This window comes from Quercus robur, chromosome 3, assembly GCF_932294415.1.
Source record: "Quercus robur chromosome 3, dhQueRobu3.1, whole genome shotgun sequence".
Classification (NCBI taxonomy): domain Eukaryota; kingdom Viridiplantae; phylum Streptophyta; class Magnoliopsida; order Fagales; family Fagaceae; genus Quercus; species Quercus robur.
The window spans coordinates 29,002,761-29,027,702 of record NC_065536.1 but is presented as its reverse complement, the minus strand read 5'-3'; the positions used below and the strand labels follow the sequence as shown (position 1 = coordinate 29,027,702).

Below are 24,942 nucleotides of genomic sequence, written 5' to 3'. Positions count from 1 at the left end.
CAAATTTTTTATTATTATTATTATTATTATTTTATACATTGATTTATGCCGAGCTTAATAGAAAAGGTTGCAAAGCCTGTCTCACGTGGAAGTGGGAATCATCTAATTCTAATTTTTAACTTGTATATTTTTTTTCTATTGTGGGCCAAGCAGAATGTAAAGTCCCACACTGATTTCCTTCTTGACCTGCAAGGAATTAACAAAAAAAAAAAAAAAAAATTGATAGTACAACACTAAAAACAGTGATGGAATTGAATTTTTGTTGACCTCTTAAGTGATAGAGAAAAGTGGAAACTTTGGGAACAAGGACACGGAGACTTATAGTAATATGGGGGAGAACTTTGTTTGATTCTTTGGCCAACACTTCTTTATGTGCATTAGATTCTAGAAAAACACGCTCTACTTCTTTCCTTGGTGTCATTAAAATATATTAGGGTAACATATTAGAGTAACCGCATCTGTCCCTGCAAAATTCTTGTCTATTTTACAAGAAAAAACATACTTTTTTCTATTTTACATACTCACTTTTACAAAATACCAACATCAATTTATCTATTCTGTCATTTATTTTATTTAGATAATAATATTTCTTTAATTTTTTATTATATCAGACAAACTACTACCCACATGGCCCCACCCACCTTTTTCTCTCTTTGTTGTGAGAAGAAGACAGATGAGAGAGCAACATGACGGGGAGAGAGAAAAAAAGAATAAAAAAATCATTTACCCATGAATAGTAACTATGCACATATGCACGACTACTGTTCATTTGCAAAGCAGTTTTGTATATTTGCACATTTTTACAAGTATTGATGTGGGTGTTTTTTAAGTTAAAATGTGCAAAATTAAGCACTTTTTGTATTTTGCAAATTTTTGCAACCACTAATGTGGTTGCTCATACTGCTTATTTTGTTGAAAACTGAAAATATTTTTACTGAAAACACTGTAACAAAATATTTTTTATTGCTACAAATTACTATTCACCCGTTTTTATCACTTGGCTAGTCTATGAACAGTGCCATAGACCAGCCAAAAAAACGCAAGGAAAACAAACGCAAATGCAACCGCTCTACACAAATAGACCCTAAATAGAAAAGAAAAAGAAGGATCTAGACTATATGATTACTGCAGGTATAGTAAAAAGAATACAATTCTAAGCACATCAAGTTAATAAAAAGTGTTAGATAAACTAACACTTTTTTTACGCATTAGGTGCCCAAAAAGGAAAATTTACGAGGATAAAATAAATAAGAGTGAAGTGTTGTTGAGTTTAGGTGGGATGAAGTTGGAGGGTAGGACCAATATGTGGACTCTTTAGGGGACTGCCTTTTGAGTTTTGAACCAGCTAAAGCCACAGCTTGAGATATCAACTTTAATTTCTTCCATATAAGTTCGAAGAGCTTACAAACTGGAAGGTGAGTGGAACCCATCACCACATTCGTACAAACCTTAATGATGTGGACCAATCAGTCACAAGGCTTCCCTACTCTGAAACTAACAAGAGAGAGGGACAACCTTTTGTTCCCATGGGAAATTCCTCCTTGTTATGCAAGAATTAATTGAACCAAAAGGGTGATGAGATTGAATTGACCTTAATTATTCCTCTGTGTACTAAATACTTCGTACTTACACTCAGGAAACTTGTTTTGGTTGCGTTGGAATGGAGCATCTTTTCAAGACTTAAGTAAATTGACTGGCCAAGACTACCTCAGAGAACCAATCACATTTCTTTCAATGTGAAATTACTACATCAAATTCTAGTTTCAAATACTTATTCAACACGTTGTTTTGGTTGCGTTGGAAAGTAGAGTTGTACAGATTCAATCCGTTACCAATTGTCATAGGAACTATTTTCAAAACTTAATGCAAATGTCCATATATATATGAAGCATCGAGAACCATTGTTTCATCTCATTAGCATCATTTTTTTTTTAGTAAAAGACGATGGTCATGTGTTTGAAAGTGTTTGGATTTTAATCCTTGAAATTTTAGAATTTAGATTTTATCTCTTAAAATTTTATTCCGCATGCATTAATAGTCCCTTCATCCATATTTTCCGTTTAGTGCCACGTAAACTTGTCACACATGCTTAGTTTATCTAATAAAATGATGCCACATAAAGAGCTTTTTTAGTAAAAGATGATAGTCATGCGAATTATTTTTACCAGTCGCAAGTCCACACAATGCGTGATACAATTACAATTTTTAGTGTCAATATAGTTCAGCAAAAAGTTTGGTTCTTCTTCCAACCACACAACATAATCCATAAACATAAAGAGCTTATTTCGTGAGGCCTTGTCTTATTGCATAAACTATTTTGAGTGCTAGTATAAAAATGTATATGATCATTAATTCTTATTAGAGAATGAAGAGGACAATAAATTTATTAATAAATGAATTTCTATCATGGTATGTTGAACTTGAATAACTTATACATTGCAAGATTGTAGATTATAATACTGAACTTAATATCATAAATCTTCAAATATCTTATCCCTTTATAAAAATATATCCTCGATTGGTCTTCAAATTAAAATTATATCATATCAAAACACTAAAATTGTGTAATTCACTCAAAAACTAAAATACAAACATTAGTTAGGAATTGGGGGTGGGGGGGGGGGGGGGGGGGGGAGAGAACGTAAAGAAAGATAATACCACAAATTATTGAATCAAAATAATAATATTACTTTTTGTCATCTTGGACCAAAGTGGACCGAATGGACTAAAGTGATTCAAATGGAATGACGTGGACTGAAATGAACCGAATTGTAACCAAGACCGAAGTAGACTGAATGGACCAAAGTGTACCAAATTTGAAGGCATGCATCAATAACAATCCTATACATTAATTTAATTACAGGCAAATTTACATGTGTACATACTTTTTTTTTAGAAGTGATAGAAATTTATTGAAATATTATAAAAACGATTGAAAATAAAACGTCATAATATATATATATATATATATATATATAAAAGAGTCTAATATGTAATTTTTCTTTTCTTTTTTTTAGTAATCATTACAAGGCATTGAAAGTACTAAAAATATTTCTCCTTTGAAGCTTTACCTTGAATGCAAAATTGTTTTACTGGTATTATGTCAGTAGCTTCATGGCCAAGTCATAAACTCTGGTAAACTGGAGTTGTGAGGGTTCATATATCAGCGTATTTCGAGCACCCATGTAGCCCAAATAACCATTTATAGCCTATATATATATATAGGAAAATTATTGAATACTCCGAGAGTAATATAAATGCGTACTCCCTCTTCTCACATGAATTGTAAATCCCACCATAAATTTAATTAGTGGGACCCACAGTTATGTGAAAGGAGGGAGTACGCATTTATAGTACTCCTAGAGTACCCAATAATTACCCAAATATATATATATATATATATATATATATATTTTCTCTTATTTGGTTGTCATGGCCATATAACAATGTGAAAGGGAGAAGCAATTAATTGAGTAAGGTTACGTTTGGAATGAGCTGAAAAACCCAGAGTCTGCGTCGGCATTTTTCTTTCTTTCTTTTTTTTATTTTTTTTTCCACGCGTTTGTGAGACTTAGGGCTACTGTTCATGCACTGTTCATGAACAATAGCCGCAAAGTTTGACTTTTCTCACTCTTTTTTAGCCAATCAGTGCACATCGTGCACTATTCACGGACCCACAAATTTCACTTTTCAATAACTTTTTCATTAAAAATGGGTCTCACGGTACTATTCACACATTTAAAAATTATTTTGCTACAGTGTTTTTCAGTTTTCAATTTTCAATTGTATCCAAACGAACCCTAAGAGTAATGAAGGAAAAAAAAAAGTTTGGAAGGAGTTCTTTATAAATTAAAGTAAGATGAATGCCTGAAGGCAAAGTATATGTAAAGTTAAACAGTCCAAGATATAAGTAGAGAAAAAAACCATCCAAGATAAATCTGCAAAGTCAATCGATTAATATAATTACTATTATCAAAAAAAATTAGAGGAACAAATCAATTAAAAAAATTTGTGATATGGCTGATGATTTGGCTTAATAGGAGCGAAACAACATTAAATGTTACACTTCGACTTTTAGATATTATATAGATATAGATGTGCATAGAATAAAATATACCAAAAAAATTTCTTTATTTTATAATTTTATTTAGGATTTTCATGAAGTAATACCTTCTTTTTTTTTTTTTTATTCAAAGGTACTATCTTAAAATATTTAAGAGATCTGGCCTTTTTCAAAACTAGATTTTTTGCCTAAATTGTAGTGTTTGGTTCGACAAAGTGCATTTAGACGATAAATTGCATTTAGATACACTTTACTGATTGTTTATTTGTAGAATGTGCAATACAAAAGGAGGGGGAAAGTATATGTTGTGTAGGACCTATCAAAGTTGTTAGGCTTTATTTTGTGTTGGCATATCCTTTGTCAAAATTATCTTGTAATTATCAAGCAAATACTTTGATAGGAGATTAAATCCTTCCCACTCATCATTACCATTGTGTTATGAGGGCTAATTGAAGTTTTTGGGAATCATTGGAACTACCACAAATTAGCCATGGAGGCTTGAAGATGCAATTGGTATTCAATTGTACTTAGAGGGCTTGAGTACATGAATTAGACTTAGAGGGCTTTATATGTATTATATATTGCATCTATTTACTCTAGTGAAATGTTTTCAATAGTGCCGTAGAAAGGTTTTACACTTGGTTCTCGGGTTTTCCTCTTCAATAACACATCTGATGTTATCTTTGTGGTATTATGTCTTTAACTTCCTATGGTTATCCATTTTATATGCTCAAATTTGTTTATCCATGTATATGTTGTCATCATGCTTATATCAATTGGTTAATCACTTAAAATTAGTGTTAAGTGATAGATTAGCCTAATATTGATTAAGTTGTAATTTAAAATTTGTGGTCTAAATCATTACCATAATTGTACTTGGTCATTCACAAAATTAAGTTTAAAAAAATTTTAGAAATGAATTTTTCGCTTGCCAAAAGCATACGGTAGGGCCTCCTCTATGGCTCTATCCATTTTCCATACCACCTTGTCACCAACCATCCGGGTATGATGAACAAGATATGGGCTGCATGTTCACTTTTATCTGTAGGTGTGTTACAACGAACACTAGCAGAGCTACTATAAGAACTACACCCCCTGGCTCTGCCCATGATATAGACATATAGACTCATAGAGCGATGCATCTCAATCGGAAAAGAATCAATAAGAAAAGAAAAATTGGAATTGATCAATACATTCATCAAAAAGAATAAAAAGGAAACGAAAGATGAAACATGCTAGGATTATACTGACCAAAAAAACAGAGAGAAAGAGATTAGAAATTATTTACTTACTACAATTTTTTTTTCCAATTTGAAATAATGCTATCTTAGGCGAGGGATAGCTATCTCTTGTCTATGTTCGACCTCAAATGAGAAAATAAAACGGAGAACTAACAATGTTAAAGAATGAGAAAATATGATAAGAAACCATACATATATTTTCCCACAGGAATTGAAACATAATTTATAGCCCCAATCATCTGCCTGGAGCATTTACATGTAGTTTATCAACAAGCATATACCAATAACAATAAGCAAAGATAACTAGTAGTCACACAAGCAATTTTCTTAAATACATACTTAGGATCTTATACTAAACTTCTCAATCCGAGCGCAATTCCTGACTTAACTAATGCCCCGATTCCAACATGTCTCAAGCTATTATGTTACTCACTTTATCCTTCTTGATCTGGATAAGCTTGTCAAAGACACACCATGGAAAACTGAGGAAATGAGCTCCATCCATTCCCACATTGCAGCGACCCCAATAGCTGGGGTGATATGTAACGTGGTACCAAGCCGATGCTTTTGCTTTCGCTTTTGCATTGACAATATCAGTGTCAGAATCTGACTCACTTCCCTCGTTGAACCAGCTCTTAGCTTCCTTTCTTAGTGCCATTACAGAATAATTAATCTGTTCCATATCCCTCCTCTTTTCAAAAGATTTTGACATTGTCAATATGTGCCCACTGAGTATTTCAGCTTCAGTTTCGATCCCATAATAATCCATCAAACTCATCAGCTTGCGATCATACTCCCTTTTGTAATAGAAAGCATCACTGATGTAGTCCTTGAAGCCGTCTACTTCCATGTCAGGATCATAACATTGCTTCGCTACTTCTGAGGTGAAGGGTGTCATAGGGCTCTTGAGCGATGCAAGGTCTTTCACCTCTCGAAAAAGCTTTCCGATCACACGTTCTGATTTATAGGTGCGTTTATCAGACTTTTCCATGAAATCTGGATATTTCATAACACGCAGATAATGGGGTATTTCGGCAACAACACCACTTTTTGGGGAGTCAACAGCAATTGAGTGTAGTTGTGCAAGCTCAATACATTCAGGACTCATTGCCCCACGGGGCTCACTATCTGCAAAGACAATGTGGGCATTGTCGATGATTCCCAGACGGTCATTGAGTATGTAGTCGACGAAATACTCTTGAACTTCCTGTAGCACAAGGGTGACATGCTTTGTTATGTAAGGTATAGAAGGATGTTATTAAAAATGGGATGGAAAATATGAGGAATCAATGCAATCTTTAAATGCATTAGTGTGGAACGTGTGGTGCATTACTACCTAGTAGAGAGAATTAATACCATAAAGTATCTCACTCCAGCCTAGAGTTCTTTATCACTTAAATTGTCAAGAAGAACAAATGGAATGACCACAAGGCCTGGGATTTCTAGATTTGCATGATAAGGCAATTCTGCTTAGAATTTCCAGATTCCAAACTAATTCCAGAATAGCAAGACAGAGCCTTTAACAAAATCAAACATATTTATTGCAGACTTTTCTCAATGATCCTAAATATCCAAAAAAGAGTGTTTCAATCAAGCATATGTGATATGTACATATGTGTTTCCATACCCATATTAATATTATAAAGAACACAGTGCATTGGCGAATAATATAACATGAACAGAAAAGATAATTGTTTATGAGTATGGAAACAATACTTTTCCCTCTTAACATAAAAAAAGTTCAGAAACAGTTTCGTAAATGACTGCTCATTAGATGCACAAGAATATACACAGCCACATATAAACTAAATGCTTTAATTGTCTTTAACATATAGAAAACCCAAGATCACAAAGGCTAGATGATGGAAACACGGCTTCTCATCAAGTGGTATAAGCAAATGAATAGACATTTGTTCAGAAAGAGCTATTACACCCTACTTTTATAGTGCAGATTTATGCATATATTAATTGCAGAATCAAATTAAAATGTGATGTGCTCAAAATATGCATGGCTTGTTACTACATATAAATTGAGATTACCTCTATTGTAACATCATGATCAAGTGGCATAGTTTTTGCTCCTATATACTCCATTGGTTGAATTTGTCGAGGAGGAATAAGATCAGGGTCCCAACAGACGAAGTATAGATCTCCATCCAAGTCACTCCCAGAGCATTCATTTGGATGAGGTCTAATACAATTGTTCAAACTAATGTTAGTGAATAGAGTATTCCCAAAGAATTTTTTTATTTAATTAGGTGTTGTCTTGCCAAGGCAAGAGAACAAATAAAGACAAATAACACAACAACCCAGTATGCAAGTGCAATATAAAATTATTTGATGAGCATGCCAAAAAAGTTTGATTTTTTCCATTCCAAAAGTGGTGAAAAGGACATTTTATGTCTACAAACTTAAAATTAAGTAAGTTAAGATAGCAACATCTATATCTATACTATATATAAGAGGATTCTCCTCTTTCAATTGGACTTTTTTGTGATTCAAAAATACTTTCATTAATGAAGGGTAACTTCATTTCGAAACAGGGTCATAAATATTAAATAACAAATTTCATTTTGAATTCAAAAAGAGAATTCCTAAAATTTAGGATTTTTTTCCCCTTCTCATTTAAAAAAGAAATTACAGTTACTACTTATCTCTAAAGTTTAACCTTTTTATTTGTTTTAAATATAAAAAATATATGTATATATTTCTAAATTATAATAGATACAAATTATTAACATTTACTCAAAAAAATAGAAGAGTCTCAGAACAGGCGTGTGAGCACGTGCTCAAAGGCTAGTATTATATATGGACATACAACTAGACAACCTACGATCATGGTAATTAACCTACTGGAGGAGAATATGTTGCAAATCTTTTAAATAAGATACATATTATATCTATGCATGCAACATACAAGTACAACTGGATCATTATATATCTTACATATCCATGTATCTGTAAGTAGGTAAAGGTATACATAAATGTGTACAAACTGATGCTAGCATAGGATTATGTATAAACTCTAAATATACAATGACAAGTAGTAATGGGTTTTAATCCTCATCGTTTATTTAGTTAGTAGATGACAATTTTTCATTAAAATAAAAAGAGATTTCTTTTAAAAAATACTTGAGGAAAGTCAAACCCTATCTACTCTGGGATATCACATTATTACCTTTTGCCCTTCTGGGGAAAAACAACACAATCTGCCAGGTGGTGCAAAGCCGGCACATCAACAGCCTTTAGAACACGCACATCTCCCGGATGCAGACATGGGTTTTTAGCAACAACTACCTTACCCTCAAAAATTAAATTGTTCGGGTTTGAGTTGCTAGTGCGAAACATATCGGAGAAACCATTAGAGAGCTGCCTACTAGAGCGAGAAATTTGGACAAATACTTCACCATATTCCAATGTCCTGGTCTCATCTAGACATCCTATCATACATCTCCCATTTGGGATAAATATCCTACTTTTGAGCCGTAATTCTAGCAACTTAGATGCACGAAGTGTTTGTAGCATCATTGAAAGAAATGGTTCTGTATCAGGCTGATAACCACACGAAAGCATTTCCTTTAGAACCTTTGTCCTCTCTCCTGGGAAAATCAATTCCAATGCTTCCTGTGAGCTCAACAGATTTGTTAACATGGCATCTAGTTGATCTATAGCCTCCTTTTGCTTCTTTTCAAAAACTCGATCCTTAACCCCGAGGGTAGACAAAAGAGTGATTATCTGACGATTAAGAAAACAAGGTCGATACCTACTCCATTCCAAGACATCTAGTTTTCTGTTTTCTGATTTGTACTTACACATGCTCTTTCTCAATGACAACTTCTTTGAAGAAGTTGGATCAACTGCCACAACACCTTTGTACCCACCATATCGAATTTGAAATGCGGATGGAACATAATTTTCTAGGGCACATTTTGTAGCCACCTCTCTAGCCAATTCTGCAGATATCTTGCCTATACCATCAGAGAAACAGTATGGGATTCCATTCCTTACAACTTCTACATCAGGAATATTTTCAACTTCCTGCCTACTAATGCTCACTGTTTCTCTTGAAGAGCTGAAAGATTGACCCAATCTGGCAGCATATTTTGCCACATTCCTAATCTCGCGAAAATCACCCATCCACTCTCTGATATCTGCTGCAGTCAGGCCAGTTCTTGAAGCAAACATCCAAACAGAATTTTCTCGTAATTGACTGTTTGAATAGGCAAGAAACTCAAACTTCTTAGCACCAATAACTATGCCATTTCGTAAAATGGACAGTATCCTGTCATAAATGCCAGTTCGCCTCTCCCCTTTTGCCGAAGATGCACACGATGATAAAACTGTTGCGTGCAATATATCCCAGTCCTCATCAACAAACGAAACACGAAGAAAGTCATCAATATACTCATGATAATTGCGTAACACACGATTGGAGAGATTCACCTCTGGACCACAGAAATATACTTTAGATGGAGTTATTAAAACCTTGTGTACATATACAAACCCATCATATAAAGGCTTAGCAGTAGGTTTGGGAAGTCGCTTCGAATTGGCATATTTCTTATACTGATCCTCCACCCAGCTTGCAGGTTCAAAGCAGCATTCTTTCACATTAGACAGTTTGTCCAAGGCACTTTCTATGTACTCAACAATTGATATTCTCTTAGGATCGACCAACCGATAAAAATTGGCATCAATTTCTTGGCCAGGAAGACAACCTTGCTGAATTAAAGAGTTGATCTTAAACAAGATTTTATAAGGCAAGTCAAAGCCTTCTGGAGGACTCACAATAGGGACTAGTCCGGAGCTGCAAGAGAGAGTAGAACCTCGCTTCAAAACAAAAGGGCCTTCATTTTTCTTATAAGACACAAAGTCTCCATGAAATTTTGGAATCTGTTCCTTCTGTGGAACCTCCAAACATAGAGCAGAAGATTGGCCAATGCAGCACGACGGAGTGAAATCAACTTCTCGGACCCAATGACGAGTATGATCTTTCACATAAATCCGAGGAGCTCCAAATAACTAACATTGCAATGAAAAATAATTTGTTAGAATGTTAACTAACTACAAAAAGCATGGTGCATGAGCAGAAAATTGTGAAAAATTATAATTAATGTTTAAACTATCTAACCTGAATGAGAAGAAACTTTTCAGCTTGACCACGTGGTTGATGGTGCTGAATCTGCCAAATGTTCTCGTAAGAGATTTCAAGCTTGTACTTTTCAGAAAGATAAGAGAAATGGAAGTACAAATTTCTCTTCTTCGAGTCAAATTCGACAAAAACATTTTCCTGTTTCCAGAGCACAGAAAAACTTTCCCTTGAAGTCTGATAACCAAAGTGCAATGCTATATTATACATGGTATATTATCAAGAGCACAGAAACTGGTATTGATTATTGAGAAGACTGAAAAAGCAAAGCAAAGCAAAGAGAGAAGTAGAGAAAATATGTTGCGGTGAAAGAAGTAAGGCTAATGATCAAACTATATATAGACAGAGTAGAGAGCAGTGAACTGTCGTGATATATGAAGCTGACGTAGACATTATCTGAGGTAATTGACACATGGCGGCATATGATTTCTTTCCGTGGAACATCGTCAAAGGTTTTTTTTTTTTGTTTTAACTTTTATTCTTTTGTTGTGAAGCGTAGAGACCAAGGTTAGAGAAAATCTGAATCACAACGTTAATATATCAGATTCCTCAAAATTACTTTTATTCTTTTGTTGCAAACCCTTTTCTAATAACTTATTATTTTCTTCTGTAATGTGCAAACTTTGGGAAGAAGGAGAATATTGTTTGCTTCTTTGGCTTTGAGCATTTTCAACATTGGCCAACACTTTTTTATGTGCATAGAAGATTCTTAAAAAACAAGCTCTACTTCTTTCCTTTGTGTTATTAAAATATAAGGGATTATATAGAAAGGAAGAAGGATCTAGACTATTTGATTACTGCAAGTATATTAAAACGAATACAATTCCTTGGCTTTGAAGTCATTCATTCTTTGTCATATATGTTTCTAAGTACATCCAAATTATAAGGAATTATTTGAACCTTAAACGTCTTCATTAAAAATATTAAAAAGTGTCAATTGTATCACAGGATTTTTGACTATTTTCAATTAGAATTTAGGGTATAAAATTTAGTATCTAGTATTTAAGATTTTTTACACATTAAGGTGCCCAAAAAAAAAGGAAAACGTAAAAGAAATCTAAAAAATGAAAAATTGCAAAAGAAAATAAATAAATAAATAAGAGTAAAGTATTGTGGAGTTCATGTAAGATGAAGTTGGAGGGTAGGACCAACATGTGGACTCTTAGGGGACTGTCTGTTGACCCAGCTAAAGCCCAGGCTCAGAAATCAGCTAAGTGTGAAGAGCCTACTAGCTGGATGGTGAGTGGAACCCATCACCACATCCGTACACATTTTTGTTTTCTACTTCTACTTCTACTGTTAGATTGTCCAAAAGCAGTACAAACCAGACATATATATATCCTATGGACATTTTTTTTCAACTACAATAAGTGAGAGATTTACATGTCATATTTGATAATATCGAAAAAAGGGCAACTGAGTCATAACATCAACCCAAACAATTTGAAACTTAAGTATATGTTATAACGTTGCACCTATTCTAAGCATAACGTGGCCTTGTCTTAAAACCTTTTAAGTAGGAGCCCTCATGATATAACTTGGCTGCTTGTACTTTATTACACATATAGATTGAAATATAACTTTTTACATTTTATCCAAAACAATAATAATAATAATAGCTTTGCCCCTTCTCTCCAATTATAATTTGTTTTCTGTTCTTATTTTTGGGTGAATTTCTCTAATGTATTTTTTTTTTTTTTTATTGATATATTAGTTTTTCTATAATGACGATAAGATTTAAACAAAATGGGAAAAAATAACATTATCATTACTATTATCTTTGAAAGCTAATATAAAAAAACTAATAGAACCTTAGAAATCACTTAAGCATACACTTGGATTGCTTTTTGTATCAAGTATTATGTGTGTGTGCACTCGTGCATGTGCATATATGTTTATAAAAAATTTGCCTCTCTAGAGTTGAATTCTAGCTCTACCACTGTATCTCTCTCTCTCTCTCTCTCTCTCTCTCTCTCTCTCTCTCTATATATATATATATATATATTCCTATTTCTATAAAGCAAACTTGCCAATGGCTTTTTGGCCAAATCACAATTAACTAGGTACATATTCGCGATTCTATCTGCAACATCTTTGTTCTAAAAAGGAAAAAAAAATGTAAATACTATGGACCTTTTTCATAAAAAAAAAAAAATCCTAAATGTCTCATTTGAAAATATCAAAAAATATCAACTGAATCACAATGCTCAATCATATTAGTTCATATGGTTATTTTTTAAGTAACTAATTCGATCTCAAAAGGGCATGATAGTCTAATTCTAATTTCTAAAACCATTTCAATTAACTCTCTCTTTTTTTTAGTTAGGCCAAAAACTTTAATGATGTGAGACCAATCAGTCTCAAGATTTCCCTAATCTGAAACTAACAAGAGAGAGGGAGTAGCTTTTGTGCCCCATGGGATATCCCTCCTTGCGATGCAAGAATTAATCGAACCGAAAGGGTGATGAGAGTGAATTGATCTTTATTCCACTTTATAATAAATACTTTGTACTTACACTCTATGAACCTTGTTAACGCGTTGGAATGGAGCATCTTTTTAAGACTTACGTAAATGGATTAGCCGAGAGACTACCTCAAATAACCAATCAAATTTCTTTCAATGTGAAAGTGAAACTACTACATCAAATTCTAGTTTCAAATACTTATTCAACACGTTGTTTTGGTTGTGTTGGAAAGTAGGATTGAACAGATAGATCATTCTGATACCAATTGTCACGGGAACTATTTTCAAAACTTAATGCAAATGCCCATATATCTGAAGCATCGAGAACCATTATCTCATCTCAGGAGTATCATTTTTTTCAGTAAAAGACGATAGTCATGCGTATTATTTTTTGGGTTGTATTTATTACACAAACGGTTCCACGACTTTACCCTCACTCCATTTTTTAATTGAAATCGTGACTTGAAAATCGTTTGAACTTGAAAATCTTAAACTCCAAGTCATAGTTTCAGTTAAAAATGAGCATGTATAAAACTGTGTAATAGCTTGTATTCAATAAGTATTAACCTTATTTGAATTTGCATAAAATTAGAATATACAAGGAAAAAAAAAAACTGCTTTAGTTAATAAGTTTATTAAAGCTTTTGGTGAAGTAATACCTTTTTTAATTGTTGGAAGTATGATACAAAATGATGGGGAAAGTATTTGCTGTGTAGAACTCATCAAAATAAGCTTAAAAAACTTTGAAAACATACTCTGTTTTTTCCAGCTTGCCAAACATGCATCTAATCTAATCCAAACATCCTCTCAACCAAGGTTGTCAAAATCGGGATCCTATTAGGATCGTGAGAGATAGGTAAGATCATAAATCGTAGGATTAGATCGTAGATTGTAAGATCCTACATTATTTGAGGAAAAAACAAAAAATACACATTGATATGTTAAATAATCACATAAATTATACATTCATTAATATAATTACCATATATCACTATATCCATTTGTAAGCATCATTTAAAGTGACCAAAGACCTCAAAATGTAACACTCTATTGGGATATTTTTTAGTGGGTCCAACTGACACTCTCTCTACAATAGAGTGGAAAAACTTGGTCTATTAGGATTTTATTTTTCATTTAGGTCCAATTGAGCTTTCTATCAAGTTAAAGAAGATTACAAGAAATTAAGATCGTTTGAAATAATTAGAATCATAGATCCTACCAATCCTGAATGATCGCTAAGATCCTTAAAAGATCCGGATCGTTTTGGACAAATAGGGTCGTAAAATCGTAGAATCCAAATTAGGATTTTGACAACCATGCTCCCAACAATGCAGCTTAAGAACCTAGATGCTCAAGAATGTAAAAATTATCACGTTTGGTTTAATTAGAAAGTAGAAATCTGATAAAATTCTTAATAATTTGAAATCCCCATTGTTCGGTTGATTCTTATGATTCTTATAAGACAATTTTTTTTTTTAAATCCTTAAATTTATAAATACAATAATTTCCCGTGTACTTTCCATCACACTACCACTTTTATGTGACTTTCTACAAATAAACAATAAGAAGATTAATATGAACGGTAAATTAACTTAAACTCCTAAAATAATATTCTAACACTAACAAATACAATACTAAAATAATCATTTGTGTTTTATCAGGATATCATGCATTGTCAAACAAAATTATTTATTTTCTTAAAAGAAAAACAATTAGGACTGAAAAGTCCCTCATCTAGTAATTAGGACTACTCATTCTTGAATAACCATTTTAAATCTCTACCTTCACAAGTTCTGTCCTTTTATTTCCTTATCATTCTTATATCCTGACATGCAACATGGGGGCATGTCATGTTGCATGTCAACCCTGGGCGATACAAAATATTTGGGTAACTAGAGTTGGACACCTCATGTTGAATAGTTCATAGAAAATGGAAGAATATAATTCAGAGAAATGGAGAACTAGAATTGATAGATTGTTGGAAACTGACACTCGTCACCTACTTATCTGAAGCAGCAGTAAAAGCTTCCAGATAGCTTCAGTTCTAAGCTACATGTTATTATAACAAAATCTTCCGGTGAAGGATTTACCGCAAATACTATAAGCTGTAATCATTCAGTGACGTACTGAGGCTGAGGCTTAGTAGTTCATACTAAGCCTCAAAAACTGCTCAATTTTTAAAAGACTCAATACAATGGCAACAGCCGCATATGAAGGTTACATGATAGTAAATAACTTAAAAGCGCCATATCTCACCATACTGATAAATCCATAAAACCAAATCATATTTCCGAAACCAACTGACTATAGCAACATCTCAGCAATCTGAACAGCATTAAGCGCAGCTCCCTTGCGTATTTGATCACCACAGACAAAGATGTCCAACCTGCATGAAAGTTTTCTGTTAGTTTTAAGATTTGTCAGAGTGGAAAAGCAACGATTAAAGAAAAAAAAAATAAAAAATAGTCTGACCCATTGTTGCCCTCCTGGGACACGTCACAGCGGATCCTACCAACCGCAACATCATCTTTGTTTGACACCTCCAATGGAGTAGGGAAGTGATTGGATACCCGATCATCAATAACCACAACACCTGGAGCATTCTTTAGAATATCCCTGGCCGTGTCCTAGACAACAAGGAAAGAAATGAACTAAGGGTTGAACCTTCAATTAGGAGTTGCTTTTAATTGTTCAATCCGCCTTCACAGATTTTAGATGGGATTACAAACAAAATGAGACATTGTATAATGGAAATTGCCTTGAAATTTTGTGCCAAAGATGATTTTCAACCTAGGAAAAAAAGAACAGAAATAAAAAGAGGAAAGCCCCACTATTGTTCAGCCGTCACAGAACAGCAGCATCGATGCAGAGGTGTTCTGGTGTGGGCACCAGAGCAGTGATGCAGGAAATTTTTGTGGGTTGAGTTTTGGCTTTAAAAGTTGGGTTTCTTGTTTTGAAAGGGTAGGACTCTAGGTTTCAAAGCGGGGAAGGATTGTGGGACTCAGGAACGGTTGGGGTTTTGTGGTGGTATTCTTGATAGGTTTGGGAGCAGTGGCAGATTAAGCAGCTGCAGCGGCAACTTTGGCAGCAGCACAACTCTCCTTGGGCATCAACAGTTGAAAGGAGCTTTGCATGGTTTTGTAAGATATGTTTTTGGTTTTTTTTTTTTTAGTGTTGTCTAGGTGTGGGGGCTTTGATTTTTTGTTGACTATTTTGAAGTGGGTGGAGTGCATCAGATACTCTCATACCAAATTGGTGTCGGATGTGCTGTGGGAAATAAGAAAGGAAAAAGAAAACCCTAGGTTTCACCACCTAACTACCTAAGGGTGTTTGGAATCAGCACAAAGCAAGGAATCACTCTAATCAGAAATTTTCTTTATTCAAAATGCATTGCCTCAAATGTTTAAGGAGCTCCAAAGATTACAATCAATCAATTAATACATTATAAATTCCTCAATTGCAATAAAAGCAAATATAAAAAACAAAATTCAACTGGTAAAATGAGAAAAAATCCGAAACAATAAAGGGGCAATGAATGACATCCCCATATGGAAACTATGAGAACATATATACTAGCATTCATGCTCTGGCGTCCACACTAACTTTTACGTCCCTGCAAAGGTCCAACAACCATTCCTAAGGACCCATTTGTTGAACCCCCACTAGCCCTACCACCAGCCCTACACCTGATCCTGTCCCACTACAAATACCACAAGCACATAAAGAATCCATTAATGCTATTATGGATAAGCAAGTTGTTTTCAATAGGGATTGAGCGATTCACAGCTTCTTGGTTCTCTAGCAAGGACGACCAAAGTTAGACTGAACTTGGATTACCAGAGACGACCTATAGCAATTTGATCCAGATTTATTTGAGCACTACCAGAGTGGCACAAATGCACCACTAAATCATGGACAAACACACACAATTCAAATGGAATGGATTTAGTGTAGGACATGAAGGTGAACAACATAATATTAAAGTACAAACAAAACCAAATGCTTCACCACCAAACATAAAACATAAATTAGAAATATTCTTTATTCTCCAAAATACACTATCCCAAAATGTTTGGGGAGCCACCCTCAAACAGGCTCCCTAGACATTTTGGGATAGTGCATTTTGGCGAATAAAGAATATTTCTGATTTACATTCTACGTTTGGTGGTGAAGCCAAACACCATACAGTGGTGAAGCCTACGGTTTTGTTTTGCTCTTTAATATTCTGCCGTTCACATTCACATCCCATACCAGGATTTTCCAACGTTTTCTGGACATCCAAACAGAATGCATTTTCCCAACCTTTGAACAAACCTAACATAATTACTTCCCACACAATATTCTGATATACTAACCCCCCCCCCACCCCCACAAAAAAAAAAAAAAAAAAACCCTACAAAGCTTGGAAAGTAAAACAGTGAATTAAATATGAAAAATCAAAGATGCAAACATTCAGAGGGATGTGTTTTACATCTTCTGAAATAGAAGCAAAGAGAATGAAATATTAGATCTTGTGAATGAAAGATCAAATCAAAGGGAAACTAATGTTAATAACCTGTATATATTATTTCTTTCATGTTTATAACACAAGCACTGTGTAAGAAAATAGTAAGTTCCTTGTCCTTAAATGTATGCGTTGTTTTTACTTATAAAAAAAAAATTAAAAATTAAAAAAAAAAAAAAGTAAGTTCCTAAATCCTCAAGTCTCAATCTATCCATATATAGGATAGGACATCACGTATCAAAGAAAAAAAAAAAAAGGAAAGGACATCTATAATGTGCCGATTTTTGTCCCAATGTTTTGCTCTTGCAAAAACTACAATAACCAAGCCTTAGTCCCAAAAAATCTAAGGGCTAGAAACTGATTCTCAACAAACTAGTCAAGGTCAACCACATGTATTGTCATTCTATTCATACTCTCTATTACGTACTTCATTGACATGTCATTTTTTACTACTACTAATTTTGTTCCTTCAACTTGAATCAACTTACTATGGATGAGTTGTGGTGGAAACCTGCTTCTCAGGGAATTTTTTTATGTTAGATCTTACTATAAAGATTTACAATCCCCTTCCCAATTGTCTTTTCCTTGGAAGACCATGTGAAGTCCCAAAGTGCCTTCAAAAGTTAATTTCTTTGTATGGACAGCAGTGTTGGGTAGAATTTTGACTAATGACAATTTGAGGAAGCGTCGGCTTATTGTTATTTATTGGTATTGTATGTGTAAAAGAGCAGGGGAGACTATAAATCATCTACTCTTGCATTGTCCAATAGTGAGAGAGTTGTGTAGTATGGTGTTTACACTTTTTTGGGTATCTTGGGTTATGCCTAACGATGTAGTAGCTTCCAGCTAGCTTGGCCAGGCAAGTTCAGAATGCATAGAAATGGGGTGATTTGGATCATGGTCCCTCACTGTTTGATGTGGGGTGTTTGGACGGAGAGGAATGCCCGGATTTTTGAAGGAACCGAAAGAGTGACTCAAGAGTTAAAGATGTCTTTCTTCCAGTCTTTGCTTGGGTGGATAAATGCATTGGGTGTTTCCTTTTTTACTTCATTGACTGATCTGCTAAATAGATGTAGTTTTATACTTTTTAGTTCTGTTTGTTCTCCTGATTACCTTATTACATGTCCTGTGTGCTTTGGCTTTTAGTTATGTACTGTCCTTTTTCTATCAATGAAGCTTATTTACTTATCAGAACTTGAATCAACTTACTCTTTCTCAGGGGTTCACTAATCGCACCCCTTTGCACATGACCAAACCATTACAAGTGAGTCTCCCTAATATTTTCATCCATAGAGATCACCCCTATCTTTAAAGGACTTTCCTAATTTTGAATCTTATTTTGCAAGAACTAAAAGAATTTTAACACTCTACATTGTATCTACTAACTGCATAATATGAATTTCAAGGACTAAAGACACTAGAAATTGCAGCCAATTAGACTGATTTAACTGTGAACTTGGGACCCATGCCAATCCAATCCACATTCAAAAATGAGAAAAACTGGTAGTTCATCCGCTATAACCAGTTCCAAATCCCGAATTTAAATGTTAGAATGATGATAGTAGAGAGACCAAAATGATAGTGTCCCCATGCTAAGAGGTTATAAAAGGTCCCCCCCCCCCCCCCCCCCCAAAAAAGAAAAAGAAAAAAAGGCTGCAGTTTAAAGTAAAAGAGGCTGTTCAAAGTTTAACATCTTGTAGATAATAAAATGCTTAGAAGTCCCATATAAATGGGAAACAATCTAAGGGCAACAACTATAGCATTAGATAGTAGATACTAACAACACCTTTGATAATATCAATTGTTTACCTTTTCTAAAAGAAACAAGAAAAAAGAAAAAAATCCCAATTAAAAAGGAAAAGAAGATATTAAAGAGAGAGAGAAAGAGTACATATAGACACCAAACAAGCAAATCAGATTAATACTTTAACCAAATGCTCAAATCAAATCAAAGGCAAGAAAATGCATTACTAATACAAGCATTTCTAACATCAGAATTTCAACCATATGATTAATCAGTATTTTGAAGGTTACACAAACATATGAAACGATGTTCCCATCAACAGATACCACTATAGAGCAAAATCAACCAGAATATTTCTCAGAAGCAATTTCATAGTTTAGAGTATGACATTATTACCTCATCAAGCGAGTTCTCAAATTGAAGATTTATACTTTCAGCATGTGCACGCATGACAGGCACCCGTATACATGTGGCAGTCACTTTAACATTCATGTCATTCTGAAAAAAAAAAAAAAAGAAGAAGAAGATGAATAATCATTTTCTGTAAGACCAACAGACTTGTTCTCCCATCCACCAAACGTATTTCAATGAAGTTTCAATACTTACCCATATTTTCCTTGTCTCTTTTATTAATTTCATTTCCTCTTCATTGTACCCATTTTCCAGAACAGGTGCATTGTGCGAGAACAAATTAAAAGCATACTGCAAGGAGAGATGGTTTTAAGAGATGATTCTTTGAAACAAGATGGAATCTAATATCCACTAACAAATAGACAGACCTGTTGCTTGAAGATTTGACAAGTTGGCGGTTTACCGTCCAAGACCTTATAAACAAAAGTGAAAACGACACTCAGTTTAGAATAAAGTACAAAGGGATGGACGTATCATCTATTGAATGGATATAAAAATCAAACTGCAAAAAGAAAATCAGATTGGATAATCAGACGAAACCTCACGAGTTTGAAGCTCAAGCTCTTCCATTGCAGCAGCGCCAGCACCACTAGCAGCCTGGTAAGTACTAATAACCATGCGTAGTACCTGCAACATTCACAACCAACATAGCAGTGCTTCAGAGAAAAATGCAATGGGAAGGTACAGGAACACCCCCAACATGTAACTTGCTAGATGAATTCAATCGAAGTCTCAAAATGGTGAAAGAAACACAAACCCAAAAATGAATGAGGCATATACATAAAAGTTCACTAATAACCGAATTACCTAAATTCTCAATAAGACACCAAAATTCAAACAATGAATCCCCACCTTTTATTAAACCTATAATCTATATAAAATGAAAACCTTTGACTATTTGCTGACTGCTTCTAATGCTGCCATGTAAGCTTTTGAAAGCCCATGATTTTTCTTGTCATTATTCCAATATATATTTTCTTTTAAATAAGTTTAAATATAAAAGGATTCCATATAAAACCTCTCATATTTACACCCTCCATTAGAATTTTGTCACTTCATTTTTTAAAATGGTAGAATAGATACAAATACAATCACAATAAATGCCTATGAATAGCTACCGTAATTATCAAATTTTATATATAAGAAAAATAATAAAAGAGAGCATATTATATTTTGTTGAACTTTTCCATGCATTTCGCACAAGTTACTAACTAGTTATAATTGCGAGTGTTAATTTTGTGCTAAAGACAGAAACTTGATAAATCAGTACAACTAAATTTTAAAAATAAATAAATAAATAAAAACCTTGGTTTGGATTCAAAAGTTGCATACAAAGCTAAACATCTAAACAAATAAAACCCAAGAGAGACAATAAAGAGAAATGTGTTAGGAATATGAAATAATTGGTGTAATCCCTTTAGTTAGGTAGTTAGCTAGTTAGTTGAGATTAGGATTAGGATGAGTTAATTAGGATTAGGATGAGTTAATTAGGATTTGAGCACATGTAGCTCATTTAACACGTCTTAATTCATAGAACACATGTTGAATTAACTAGCCAATTATCCTGAGCCATGTGGGCCAATGACATTAGAGTTAGTCTCCTATAAATACATGATTGTAATTCAACATTAGAGATCAACTGAAGAACAAACCAATTTCTTAGTGCATTAGTGCATCTCTCTCCCTTAATCTCTCTATTTCTCCATGGAGGGTGACTCCCTCAAATTAAGTCAATTTCCCTACAATTCCCATCAATCCCCCTACAATTCTTACCCATCTCCATTAGGAACCTCTAGGTTCCTAACAGAAAGTGGATTGGATTCAAAGATTGTTGAACTAGTAATGTTTTAATATCAAAGGCAGTCACATAACCAAGCTAATTAACAATGCATGCGCTGATTTATGCTAACAAAAGAAACTTGATAAATCATTACAACAAAACTCAATAATAGGAAAAAAAAAAAAAAAAAAAAAAAAAAAAAAAAAAAAAAAAAAAAAAAAAAACGAGGGTTGGATTCAAATATTGCTTACAAAGCATCAAGAAGACAAAACAAAAAAAAACTCGAGTGAGACAATAGAGAGAAAAAGATTATTGGATTCAAAAATTGTTGAACTAGTTATGTTTTCACATCAAAACCAGTCACATAACCAATCAAATTGACAATGCGTGTGTTGATTTACTGTTAAAAAACAGAAACTTGCTAAATCATTACAACAAAACTCAATAAATAAATAAAAAACATGGGTTCGATTCAAAAATTGCAAGCAAAACAAGCAAAACCCAAATGAGACAACAGGCAAAGAAAATCTGGGTCTCGCTCACAACACACCTTAGCTCGACGATGAAGAGGCGTGGCAGCCATCAAGCAAATGATGGTAGAGCAATTCGGGTTAGCAATGAGAGCACCCTTTCCCGTCCCAACTTTGATCCCCTTCATAGCATCAGGATTCACCTCAGGAATCACCAAAGGCACATTCTCATCCATCCGAAAAGCCGAGCTATTGTCAACCACAATAGTCCCTTTGTTCACAGCGACGGGTCCGAACTGTTTGCTGATGGAACCTCCGGCACTGAAGAGGGCTATATCAACGCCATTGAAGCTTTCCTCGGTGAGCTCTTCGACGGTGTAGTCGTGGCCTTGGAAGGTGTATTGCTTACCGGAAGAGCGTTTAGAGGCGAGCATTTTGATGGAGCGATAAGGGAAGTCACGGTCAGAGAGAACAGAGAGGAACTCTTGGCCTACAGCGCCTGTGACACCTACTACGGCTATGGAGGGTGCTGTTTCTTGAAGGGACATGCGGACGGAGGTGGGAGCAATGATGGGCTTGGTTTTGGAGTTGGGTTTGAAGAGTTGGAGATGATTGGAGGAGAGGAATGAGTTTTGGGTTATGGCCGCCATTTTTGATTGTACGAGTGAGAGGTAGAAATGTAGAGGGAGAAATGGTTTGGGTTTTGCAGAGTTTTGTTTTGATTTTGAGAGAGTTTAAGCAAATGAGAAATGAGAGGGAAGAAAAAGGTGAGGCGGCTGCGTTTGGTGGTAGGCAGGAAAGGAGAGTGTGGTTTCGAAGATTTACAACTTGAAAGAAGGGTTTTAGAACTGTACCCGCTGACTTATACCATGTGCTGTTTGGTTTGTTTTGTTTATACCATGTGTTGTTTGGTTTGGTTTGGTTTGTTTTGTTTATACCATGTGCTGTTTGTTTGTTTTTTTTTTTTTTTTTTTTTTTTTCAGAATTTTCTATATATCATGAATTCCAACCCCTTGGGGTTTAACACTTCTCTTAAAACTTCAATTTTATATATATACAAGTCTCTAACCCGTGCAATGCACGGAAAAGTTATTAACTATGAAAAAAATCCAACAATGAGTAATTAGACATTTCGCTAATTAGTATTTTAAAAAAATGAAGAAATATTTAACTTCAATACTTTTCCATAGTTTAGAAGTGTTGTTTAATATAGAACATCATTGAGTTGTAAGTGCATAGTTACCAAATCTACAATTCTTAAATTAATAAGGCAAAACTCCCAATAGTTATGTATATATATACACACACTCAAAACTAATATAAATTGTAAAGATATAAACAAAGACCATGTTATGAGGAACACACATCAAGTTTCAAATTTGAGTAGTAATATGACTTTCTTGTTGTAATAACAATATAAAAAATTCAAAACATCTAACAATATCAAAATTATAATACCTAATTCCATTATCTTTTATGTTGAATCCAAACAAATAATTAACTGAAATTAATCCAAACAAATAATTAATCAACCAAAAATCACATGAACCTAAATAAAAAAATATTTAAGGTGAAGAATTAAGATCAACCTAGTGAAACACAAATACCAAAAACTCCATATCTAAAATTTCAAAATTTATAGAATCCCCAAATTCTACTTCAAAACCATCCAAATTCAACAAATAAAAAAACATTTAAGGTGAAGAATTAAGATCAACCTACTGAAACACAAATACCAAAAACTCCAGACCTAAAACTTCAAAATTTATAGAATCCCCAAATTCTACTTCAAAACCAACCAAATTCAACAAATTTATATATAACATACCAAATAAAAATTTATCGGAAAACATAGGTTGCAGCTTTGAAACCTATCATAGGTTACAATTAATTAATTGAGTCCAATTTAATTATTTATCATAAAACTGTTGACTCCAATTACAGGTTGCAGCTTTGAACAAATAATTAATTGAGTCCAATTTAATTATTTATCATAAAACCGTTGTGTTGTGGACGTGGGGTGTGCTATGCTCTTCTAGAGTAAAAAATTAGTAGTATTTATATGTTATCTCTTGGATGTATTAGACTTTGAATGATAGACAACCTCTTTTTATTTTTTTTCAATATTTATCTTTCTTGGATGTATTAAAATTTGAATGATAGACAATCTCTTTTTAGGAGGGGAGAGATAGTAGCCTTTTTTATATAGATAAAACGATAATTTTATTTAAATATTAATGATAATGATGAGTTTGAGTTTAAATTGGACTTGTTAAAAAGATAGAGTTTTACTTGTTGTTAAGTTTGGACTAAACAAAAATAATTTTATTTACATAAAATGATAATTTTATTTAAATATTGTGCTGACGTGGAAAATTGTGAGAGTTTCAAAAGTTTCGGTTATATATATATAATATATATAGACTGTTTTATATCCGTGCGATGCACGGCTTAGTAAAAGAATTATATATAAATTTTAAAAAATATATATATATACATTTGTAGGGTCACGTCCCGCAACGAACCGCGGTAAGGTTGGGTTCGCGCATGAATGGGCCCATACAATATCATTTGTAGAGAGTAAGTTCGAAAGGCTAGGCCTCGGTTACCCAGCGATGGGTTTTTGTGGTGTTCATATGTGATTTAAGCGCTTTCACCCTTGGAGCCTTTCTTCTGGAGGTAGACTGGGAGCCCTCCTTTCTTGGCCAATCGTCCCAGCCCCCCTTTTAGATTACTTATTTTTTCTTTTATACTAGTCTGCATTCACTTTCCTTCGTCCACGTGTAGGGTCAACATTTCCAAGACTGATACTTGTCCTGTCAATCCAAACCCAAAGTTGTTGGGAGTGGTTAATAAAGTTAAAGGATAAGGCTCTGTTAGGCGCAGAGATATGCATGGGGAAGATGGTAAAGGCAGCCTTTCCTAGATATTTTAGATTTCCCTTCAAGCATGTCCCTTTACCGTTTTGCCCCTCTTCTTAGTGGATCTTTGGGTCAGCCGAGGACTGCACTGTCCTCGGCTGCTTCTCCGGGCCAATTGGGCCTTATTATTCTTGAGCTCGGGCCATGACTTTTTTCGACTTAGGCCTTTGAACTCTCCATCAGCAAGTGGGCCTG

At 34.1% G+C, this 24,942-nt stretch overlaps 2 protein-coding genes across 2 annotated transcripts; both read right to left on the bottom strand.

Moving 5' to 3' along the window:
- Nucleotides 1-5,515: 5,515 nt before the first annotated feature.
- LOC126719486 (probable RNA-dependent RNA polymerase 1) lies at nt 5,516-10,663 on the bottom strand. Its single transcript, XM_050422035.1, has 4 exons — nt 10,436-10,663; nt 8,483-10,326; nt 7,345-7,495; nt 5,516-6,511 (listed from the first exon to the last, which is right to left on the bottom strand). Exons 1-4 carry the CDS (start codon nt 10,661-10,663, stop codon nt 5,717-5,719), a joined length of 3,018 nt encoding a protein of 1,005 aa, XP_050277992.1. The 3' UTR covers nt 5,516-5,716.
- Nucleotides 10,664-14,861: 4,198 nt separating this feature from the next.
- LOC126717727 (uncharacterized) lies at nt 14,862-22,674 on the bottom strand. The gene is made up of 7 exons (XM_050419580.1): nt 21,907-22,674; nt 20,117-20,203; nt 19,945-19,989; nt 19,772-19,867; nt 19,562-19,663; nt 15,390-15,544; nt 14,862-15,303 (listed from the first exon to the last, which is right to left on the bottom strand). The coding sequence occupies exons 1-7, from the start codon at nt 22,474-22,476 to the stop codon at nt 15,222-15,224; spliced, it is 1,137 nt and encodes a 378-aa protein (XP_050275537.1). The 5' UTR covers nt 22,477-22,674; the 3' UTR covers nt 14,862-15,221.
- Nucleotides 22,675-24,942: the final 2,268 nt, after the last annotated feature.

Coding starts and splice junctions, on each gene's coding strand:
- LOC126719486 (XM_050422035.1), bottom strand. CDS start 10,663: ATGTATAATATAGCATTGCACTTTGGTTATCAGACTTCAAGGGAAAGT. Junction 7,496..8,482: donor TTTCCCCAGAAGGGCAAAAG/GTAATAATGTGA, acceptor CAATTGTATTAG/ACCTCATCCAAATGAATGCT. Junction 6,512..7,344: donor ATCATGATGTTACAATAGAG/GTAATCTCAATT, acceptor CTTGTGCTACAG/GAAGTTCAAGAGTATTTCGT.
- LOC126717727 (XM_050419580.1), bottom strand. CDS start 22,476: ATGGCGGCCATAACCCAAAACTCATTCCTCTCCTCCAATCATCTCCAA. Junction 19,664..19,771: donor AAGAGACAAGGAAAATATGG/GTAAGTATTGAA, acceptor TTTTTTTTTCAG/AATGACATGAATGTTAAAGT. Junction 15,545..19,561: donor TTGAGAACTCGCTTGATGAG/GTAATAATGTCA, acceptor CTTGTTGTCTAG/GACACGGCCAGGGATATTCT.